Source organism: Daphnia pulicaria, chromosome 8, assembly GCF_021234035.1.
Source record: "Daphnia pulicaria isolate SC F1-1A chromosome 8, SC_F0-13Bv2, whole genome shotgun sequence".
Lineage (NCBI taxonomy): Eukaryota > Metazoa > Arthropoda > Branchiopoda > Diplostraca > Daphniidae > Daphnia > Daphnia pulicaria.
The window spans coordinates 3,105,140-3,114,131 of NC_060920.1; the positions used below are offsets into that span (position 1 = coordinate 3,105,140).

At 42.6% G+C, this 8,992-nt stretch overlaps 4 protein-coding genes across 6 annotated transcripts; 2 read left to right on the forward strand and 2 right to left on the reverse strand.

Moving 5' to 3' along the window:
• The first annotated feature begins 1,355 nt into the window (after window positions 1-1,355).
• LOC124310765 (cuticle protein 18.7-like) lies at window positions 1,356-2,077 on the forward strand. The gene is made up of 2 exons (XM_046774736.1): window positions 1,356-1,412; window positions 1,493-2,077. Exons 1-2 carry the CDS (start codon window positions 1,401-1,403, stop codon window positions 2,075-2,077), a joined length of 597 nt encoding a protein of 198 aa, XP_046630692.1. The 5' UTR covers window positions 1,356-1,400.
• A 37-nt stretch (window positions 2,078-2,114) lies between these two features.
• Window positions 2,115-2,914, reverse strand: LOC124310766 (cuticle protein 7-like). Its single transcript, XM_046774737.1, has 2 exons — window positions 2,858-2,914; window positions 2,115-2,777 (listed from the first exon to the last, which is right to left on the reverse strand). Exons 1-2 carry the CDS (start codon window positions 2,867-2,869, stop codon window positions 2,115-2,117), a joined length of 675 nt encoding a protein of 224 aa, XP_046630693.1. The 5' UTR covers window positions 2,870-2,914.
• A 1,838-nt stretch (window positions 2,915-4,752) lies between these two features.
• On the reverse strand, window positions 4,753-5,699 carry LOC124312459 (cuticle protein 7-like). The gene is made up of 2 exons (XM_046776976.1): window positions 5,591-5,699; window positions 4,753-5,519 (listed from the first exon to the last, which is right to left on the reverse strand). Exons 1-2 carry the CDS (start codon window positions 5,600-5,602, stop codon window positions 4,845-4,847), a joined length of 687 nt encoding a protein of 228 aa, XP_046632932.1. The 5' UTR covers window positions 5,603-5,699; the 3' UTR covers window positions 4,753-4,844.
• A 1,509-nt stretch (window positions 5,700-7,208) lies between these two features.
• LOC124312488 lies at window positions 7,209-8,440 on the forward strand. 3 transcript variants are annotated; one of them, XR_006910507.1, is made up of 3 exons: window positions 7,209-7,524; window positions 7,584-7,673; window positions 7,744-7,765. XR_006910507.1 is itself a non-coding variant. In XM_046777017.1 (3 exons), the coding sequence occupies exons 1-3, from the start codon at window positions 7,515-7,517 to the stop codon at window positions 8,398-8,400; spliced, it is 477 nt and encodes a 158-aa protein (XP_046632973.1). In that variant the 5' UTR covers window positions 7,209-7,514; the 3' UTR covers window positions 8,401-8,440. The 3 variants fall into 3 exon arrangements, 2 of the variants coding, with proteins under 2 accessions (XP_046632973.1, XP_046632971.1); XM_046777017.1 differs by lacking the exon at window positions 7,744-7,765 and adding an exon at window positions 8,046-8,440 and having other exon boundaries at window positions 7,584-7,695; XM_046777015.1 differs by lacking the exons at window positions 7,209-7,524; window positions 7,584-7,673 and adding an exon at window positions 8,046-8,440 and having other exon boundaries at window positions 7,762-7,965.
• The last annotated feature ends 552 nt before the right edge of the window (window positions 8,441-8,992 follow it).

The following is an 8,992-nucleotide window of genomic DNA, read 5'->3' on the forward strand; positions in this document are numbered from 1 at the left end:
AAATAATTAATTGCTGTGGACTAATATTTCTTTCCCGTGGTTATATTTAACTAAGCTAATGTAGAATTGTGCAAGCGACATTTTGCAAGCATCAAAAGTCACATTGGCGTACATAATAAATATATACCGTACGTGTGTGCATGTGTGTATTAAAAAGAGCCCAACCATATCACACCAAAGGCCAATTCTCTCTGTATAGCGTTAAAACATTCACAAATTTCTGAATGACTAGAATACCGTACCAACGATTTTATGTTGTCCTCTGATAATGTCTATAGATCAATATTATTTTCTTTTCTTTTTATGAACATGTTCCCTTCAGTTGATTTGAGATTTTATAACACTTAATAGGAATCGAACACCGAACCATTTGGTGGAATAATTGAATGCTTCTAAAAAAATAGCTTAAGATATTTACCATCAAACTTTTTATCAAGCTTAAACTGTTGAAAACGATATCGCCGAGTGACGATGCAGGCCAAGGGACTGAGGAACATCGCTGAGGGTGAGGGAGTTTAGCTGATCAAAAGAGCCCAAAAGGTAGTAATACGTAGAACGTAGTTCAACTGCCGGCCGCAAAGAGACTGTTGATATAAAATGCTGTCTTCCATCATCGTAAGTTGACGACTTTTGTTTATGGCACATAAAGTTACCTGCTCTGGAATCCCGAAGGGCAAAAACCTGCCGTTATGTAATAGATTTTTTATGACAGCAAAGCACATTCCTTCGTAGCTAACATGGAATTATAATTTTCACTGTCCTACTATATAACAGCGTGGTAATCATTTCTTTATAAAAGATAATTTATTTTGAAACGTATTTTTTTTTCATTTACCGACCGAGGCGGGACTCGAGCCCGCAATTTTTGGACATCATCGTCAACCAATTTAATAGTCCAACTTCATATCCATTAGCCCACTTCTTATTTATTTTAATGTAGTGCGTGTCTACATTATAAAAATAATTCAATTTTCCAAAGGAAAAATATTGACGAACCAAATAAAAATCTTCTGCAGAACTCTAAATGCAAGTTTTCAGAATAGTTATTCCCTTGTTGAGCACTGGTATTGACCTAGAAATGAAGGTCACAAGTCACAACCATCACTATTGGTCACTTAGCCCCTTCTACTTTCCTGTGGAGGCATCTAGAGCACAGCCACACCTTAACTGGAAAGGAAAAGTAAAATGAGGAAGACGTGCGTGTGTGCACTGGTGTATCATTTCCTCTGTCTAAAAAGCGGAAGAAGAACAAAATGTAAGGGTTTACAACCTTGCTGGAAGGCACAGAACCGCACCATAAGCAACGAAACTGTTTCGTATAAAAGCTCCGACATGTTGGGAACAAAATCAATTCACTCTCCTCCCTCTTCCGCGCTCCAACAATTTTTAAGCGAATCGACATGAAGACCTCAGTAAGTTTTAAACAACTAAACAATTTAATCTCAGAACTAGCTATAATAGCAGATGGAATTATTTGCAACATTTCCCAAAGGTTGTCGTCGTCGTCTTGATGGCCTGTGCCGCCGTCTCTGCCCAGATCCCGGCCGGTTGGAACTACAATCCATTCCTTTACTACCCGTTCACCGCACAACCAGCGCCCGTCCAGGAAACGGCCGAAGTTGCCGCCGCCCGTGCCGCTCACTTGGCAGCCCACACTTCCGCCGGAGGATCCAACAACAGGGTGGTCGCCGTACAACCTGTACCCGTTTGGGAACAACCGGCAGGTGCCGTTTTGGACACTCCCGAAGTTTGGGCCGCCAAAGTTGAACATTACCGCGCCCACTCGGCCGCCGCCGCTGCCAACGGAGTCGTCTCGACTCTTGCGCCTCTTCCGGTGGTCAGTTGGGGAGTCCCTCAGCCCGTCCAAGACACTCCCGAAGTAGCAGCTGCTCGTGCCGCCCACTTGGCAGCCCACGCCGCCGCCCGCGGTAAAAGATCCATCCAGCAGCAGGACACACCCGAAGTGATGGCCGCCACCCTCGAGCATTACCACTTCCATCAGCGGTGGTCGTTGATGCTCCCCCTCAACCCGTCCAGGATACCCCTGAAGTTCACGCCGCTAAAATCAGGGTTGTGACGATCGCGATTGTTTGATCGCGCGATCACGACCGCGGTCACTTTTCCGCGATCGCGACAGCGATCGCGATGATTTTACAAAAACGCGACCGGGATCGGGATCGCATGATAAAAATCTTGCGATCAAATTTGCGATCAATTAGCGCCATCTTATGTTGATTTTTAAAGATTCCGTTAGCTGCAGCGGCGGCGTTGTAGGCCCGGTAATGCTCGAGGGTGGCGGCCATCACTTCGGGTGTGTCCTGCTGCTGGATGGATCTTTTACCGCGGGCGGCGGCGTGGGCTGCCAAGTGGGCGGCACGAGCAGCTGCTACTTCGGGAGTGTCTTGGACGGGCTGAGGGACTCCCCAACTGACCACCGGAAGAGGCGCAAGAGTCGAGACGACTCCGTTGGCAGCGGCGGCGGCCGAGTGGGCGCGGTAATGTTCAACTTTGGCGGCCCAAACTTCGGGAGTGTCCAAAACGGCACCTGCCGGTTGTTCCCAAACGGGTACAGGTTGTACGGCGACCACCCTGTTGTTGGATCCTCCGGCGGAAGTGTGGGCTGCCAAGTGAGCGGCACGGGCGGCGGCAACTTCGGCCGTTTCCTGGACGGGCGCTGGTTGTGCGGTGAACGGGTAGTAAAGGAATGGATTGTAGTTCCAACCGGCCGGGATCTGGGCAGAGACGGCGGCACAGGCCATCAAGACGACGACGACAACCTTTGGGAAATGTTGCAAATAATTCCATCTGCTATTATAGCTAGTTCTGAGATTAAATTGTTTAGTTGTTTAAAACTTACTGAGGTCTTCATGTCGATTCGCTTAAAAATTGTTGGAGCGCGGAAGAGGGAGGAGAGTGAATTGATTTTGTTCCCAACATGTCGGAGCTTTTATACGAAACAGTTTCGTTGCTTATGGTGCGGTTCTGTGCCTTCCAGCAAGGTTGTAAACCCTTACATTTTGTTCTTCTTCCGCTTTTTAGACAGAGGAAATGATACACCAGTGCACACACGCACGTCTTCCTCATTTTACTTTTCCTTTCCAGTTAAGGTGTGGCTGTGCTCTAGATGCCTCCACAGGAAAGTAGAAGGGGCTAAGTGACCAATAGTGATGGTTGTGACTTGTGACCTTCATTTCTAGGTCAATACCAGTGCTCAACAAGGGAATAACTATTCTGAAAACTTGCATTTAGAGTTCTGCAGAAGATTTTTATTTGGTTCGTCAATATTTTTCCTTTGGAAAATTGAATTATTTTTATAATGTAGACACGCACTACATTAAAATAAATAAGAAGTGGGCTAATGGATATGAAGTTGGACTATTAAATTGGTTGACGATGATGTCCAAAAATTGCGGGCTCGAGTCCCGCCTCGGTCGGTAAATGAAAAAAAAATACGTTTCAAAATAAATTATCTTTTATAAAGAAATGATTACCACGCTGTTATATAGTAGGACAGTGAAAATTATAATTCCATGTTAGCTACGAAGGAATGTGCTTTGCTGTCATAAAAAATCTATTACATAACGGCAGGTTTTTGCCCTTCGGGATTCCAGAGCAGGTAACTTTATGTGCCATAAACAAAAGTCGTCAACTTACGATGATGGAAGACAGCATTTTATATCAACAGTCTCTTTGCGGCCGGCAGTTGAACTACGTTCTACGTATTACTACCTTTTGGGCTCTTTTGATCAGCTAAACTCCCTCACCCTCAGCGATGTTCCTCAGTCCCTTGGCCTGCATCGTCACTCGGCGATATCGTTTTCAACAGTTTAAGCTTGATAAAAAGTTTGATGGTAAATATCTTAAGCTATTTTTTTAGAAGCATTCAATTATTCCACCAAATGGTTCGGTGTTCGATTCCTATTAAGTGTTATAAAATCTCAAATCAACTGAAGGGAACATGTTCATAAAAAGAAAAGAAAATAATATTGATCTATAGACATTATCAGAGGACAACATAAAATCGTTGGTACGGTATTCTAGTCATTCAGAAATTTGTGAATGTTTTAACGCTATACAGAGAGAATTGGCCTTTGGTGTGATATGGTTGGGCTCTTTTTAATACACACATGCACACACGTACGGTATATATTTATTATGTACGCCAATGTGACTTTTGATGCTTGCAAAATGTCGCTTGCACAATTCTACATTAGCTTAGTTAAATATAACCACGGGAAAGAAATATTAGTCCACAGCAATTAATTATTTCCTCAGCTAAATATCGTCTTTATATACACCATATTCTCCGACTGATATTAATTTTAGGTTAACTTCGACTTTGGTCAATATTCGCTCAAAGGACGGGAATATGGGCGTTGCGGTGACAACTTGTGATGGTATCTTAACTTAGCTTTGTAGCCTACTCAACCGTTTAGCTCTACATCTGTATCCTATATGGTTAGGGTGTATAGTTCGAATGCAAAAGAATTAGCCTACGTGAAATTTGACATACAATTTTTCTACAGGACACGAGAAATTTCTTTATCAGTACCGCAGGAGAAATGTGGGCTGGTCGTCGGGTTGAGAGGAGATTGAAGGGCGAGAAGCTCAACCCCATGCCTTTCTGGTGAGCCAGATAAAAATAATGAAACATACCCTACAAAGATTTAAAAAAAATTGTCGTTTGATGTTGTAAAAAAGAGAAAATTGATTACACGCGTTTTTGTCTGTAAAATGAAAATTGTTGTGAAATTGATTTCGATTTTCCGTAGAAATTGTATTTCGCAGAAATAAAGGAAAAGACAAAGAATATAAAAATATTTGATCTGCTATTTAACAAAAATTTAGTCGACGCGGTAAGAGACTGCGTGGCCAGGGGTGTGGATGACCTTGGTCAAAGTGGCCTCACGGACGGGCATGGCTGGGGCAGCGACGACGGCATAGCCGGGGTAAGCGAAAGGAGCAGCTCCGTAGCCAAAGACTGCTTGGCGCTTAGCACGGACGGCCGGGGTAGCGGCGGTCTTGGCAGCGGTGACAAGGGCAGCGTGATCGGCCTTGGCCTTGGCCACTTCGGGAGTGTCCTGGACCGGGAGGGGTGCTACCGAATTGTCGACGGGAGCGACGGGCAAGTCGTTGGATTGGACGCGAAAGCCTCGGGAGTCGGCAGTGTAGGAGACACGGACTTCCTTGCCTTCCGGGTTGACGTAAGCGTAGCTGCCGATCTGGTTGCCGAAACCGTCACGGAGGTTAGTGGCGGCCTGTCCGGGGTGAGCATAGCCAAAGCTGGCCTGACCGAGCTCGTCCTGAGCGTGGTACTGGGTGGCGGAGATAGAAGGGTAGCCGTAAGCGACGGGTAAGGCGGCGGGGACGGCGGCAGTTGCGGGGATTCCAGTGTAGGCCGTGATGGCGCGGACGCCGGCGAACGGATAGGCACCGTAATTTCCGTAGTATCCACCATATCCACCGTATCCGAAGAATTGAGCTTGGGTGGCAACAGCCAACACCAACAGACAAGCAATCTGCGTTTATGGGAAAAACCAAATATTAATTAAAAAATTTTGGTTATGCTTAAATTGAAAATAAATGTTACCGTGGACTTCATTGTCGTTCTCGTAAAGACTAAAGGAAGAGCTCGAGGAGGATGCTGTTGATGGACTGCCACCAGGCTCTTTTATACTCGTCCACCTAACACCCTTGTGATCACCCAAGGTAGCCGAGAACAACATTTTCTTGCCGATTCCTCATTGTTACCACACCCTGACTCAGGGCGTGTCGTGAAATTGTGAACGACCTTGCTTCGAGCCAGTCACTGAGTTTACAAACCGATTCCAGTATAGTTTTTTTCCTTCTTTCTCTACTTGGGAGAGATACCGTCTCAATGTATAGTTAGTCTTAATGTTAAGAAAACTGGTGGAAAAAATTCTTATTCCTTCTTCTCATACGGATAATCAAAATTCAATAAAATACCGTATTATGTCTGATAAACTTAATGATGGACGACCTTGAATAACTTGGACTCAACAGAAAATGCAGACATTTGTATAAAATATAACGATATAATTATATTCGACATCATGCTGCATGTGAACTCTTGTCTGAATAAGCCTATTTGTATTGAATGAATGAAATAATAATTAAATCAGAAATCGTGAGCGAAACGATGAGAAAATGAGAAACATACAAAATTAACACCACTACAATTTTGTCGAATCCCTTGTCTCCTTGCATGGTGTTACGGTTGTTTTTTTACGCCGATTTTCTTTTTGTTCTTCTCATCAGCCACACCCAACGGTTTTAGAGAATCAGGGACATTTGCTGCTTTAGCACATGCAAGTCTTTTCAGATTTTTGGCAACAGCAAGTTTTGTCTTCACCCGTTCTTGAATATTTTCCGGGTTCTTCGTAGCAAAAGGATGTCGGCAGCCAATCAGCGAGACATGCAGACACCATTGATTTGCAAGCGGACCAAGCATTTTGGCCGATTCCCGATTGTCCCCACCAGGGTGTGAATAAAATGCGGACGTGGACCGTGGACCGTGGACGGCTAGATAGTGGACTTTGAATGAGTGGACTCAAGTTTTTCGGTTCACATCCAAGTGATAACTAAAAGGTGGACCAAAAAAGTGGATCAGACTCTAAATCAATGACAGTGTTTGTATGTACTCTTGCCTGAATTTTATTTTATGGTCGAAACACAACGATAAGGAATTGAGAAAAGATACAAAAATAATTGTTCAGAATAAAATCCCAGATTGGTAGGCCTACCAATGGACACCCATAGGACATCCCAGTATGAACCCGTTTTTTTTTATCAAAATATTCCATCAATAAGATATCCGTAGCTGACGCTAAACGGACGGACGGGTTTTTGTTCCCAGGATATCCATAGAACCCCCTTTGGACATTGTGTGCTAGTAGGGGATGTTAATATCCCCTTTTTCTCAAATTATTAAGAACAATTTTAGCATGGATGCATATCACTATCATGTTACTCAGGAGTCCCGGGTTCGATCCCCGATGAAGTTAAATTTAAAATGTTTGATAGACGTCCGTTTTTGGACGTCCATGGATATCCAAGTTTAACGTCCATAGGAGAGGACATTAGTATAACCTGTAAACATCCATAGGACGTCCAACTTGGATATCCAACTGGATAGGAACTGACATTCATGGTATATCCTATGGATATCTCTGTGCTAGTAGCAGGGTTGTGACGATCGCGATTGTTTGATCGCGCGATCACGACCGCGGTCACTTTTCCGCGATCGCGACAGCGATCGCGATGATTTTACAAAAACGCGACCGGGATCGGGATCGCATGATAAAAATCTTGCGATCAAATTTGCGATCAATTAGCGCCATCTTATGTTGATTTTTAAAAACTTACAAATTATTAGTGCAACTGCAAATTACTTAACTGTAATGACTGACAGTTTGACAGCTAATAGTAAGAGTAACTGTTTGTTCAATCGTGCACGATAGCTTTAATTTTACTTCAATCTACTGCAATGTCGAATGGAAATGGGTAATATGTTTATTTCCTTTGGTTTTTTTATTTTCTAAAATCTAAGTTTTTGTGTGTAGAATTAAAAGGCATTTCAGAGGTGTGCCTAAAACACCTGCTACCGTGCAATCTGATGAAGAATCAAGTTCAAATGATTCGTCCACAGTTATGTGTGTTTTTTTCAATTATATGGTATAATTAGTTGTTCGAAGTTCTTAAACGTAATATATTGCTATGTAGGGAAAATGATTCATCAACCACTAAAGCATTAATTAATGCTCTTTGTAATGGACTCACAAAACGGTTTAGTCATATGTTCCTAGATCGTGAACTGCGTTTAGCAGCTATGTTGCATCCCCGCTTTAAATTATTTTGGATCCAAGAAGATAAAGACGATGCAATCGAAATGCTTAAAGAAGAATTTCAAGATGAGTGTGAACGTAGCGGACCGCCTCTTTTAAAGTATATTATTTTATAAGTGCAATTTAATATCATTAGAGGTTAGATTTCTGATTTTTGTTTTGATTTTTTCTTTTTTTAAGTTCAAAAGCAACTACACCAGAAAGTGAAAGTGAGGAAAGTGATGATGCCCAACCACCAAGAAAGAAGGCAAAGAAAGATTTTTTTAAGTCTTTAAATCCCAGAAAGGCCCTTGAAACAGAAGAGCTTGATAGATTTTTAAGTGATGGATCGGCGGCATCTGAATCTATTTTAAATTTTCCAATTTTAAGTCGGTTGTTCTTACGATACAACACTGCTCTTCCTTCATCAGCATCCGTCGAAAGACTGTTTAGTGTTGCTGGAAGTATTTTTAAGCCAACTCGATCAAGGCTGAAGGACAAAAACTTTGAAATGCTACTTTTTCTTAAAGTGAATGGGGATTCTAATTTCTTGTAAATGTGTAATTAATCAGATATGAAATAAATTTTTGCATGTATTTCCATTTTGAAAAGGTCAATGCCATCTAGTGGCGATCGCAAAAAAGATCGCGACCGTGACCGCGATCTTAAGCTGAAATTGCGATCGCGACAGCGATCGCTTTCTTTTTTTTTGTTTTGACCGCGACCGTGATTGCGATAAAAAAAAAGAAGATCGGTCACAACCCTGGCTAGTAGGGTACTGAAAGCAACTGAACTTCAATTGAAATTACGCCCATAAATCTTTTCCTCAAATATCGATCTTAAATATCGAAAAAGGGGCTTATCGTTTCCCCGCGTTTCCCTTACCTATGTCTGGCGTATGTCCCATTAATTCCCAAACCCATTATTCTTTACCTCAAAAATCTAATGAACAAAGTTCTCCACAGTTACGTGGCGGGATAAAACTAAGAAATTTGTTATTTTATAAGTATGGGTAAGAAAAAGAGGCTCTCTGTTTCCCCGCGTTTCTCTTACCTATGGCTGGCATCAAAATGGTTAAGATTTAAAACGATTCCATTTAAAATTAGGAGACCACGCTTTACTCGCTTTAGTATGTATAGTGGACATTC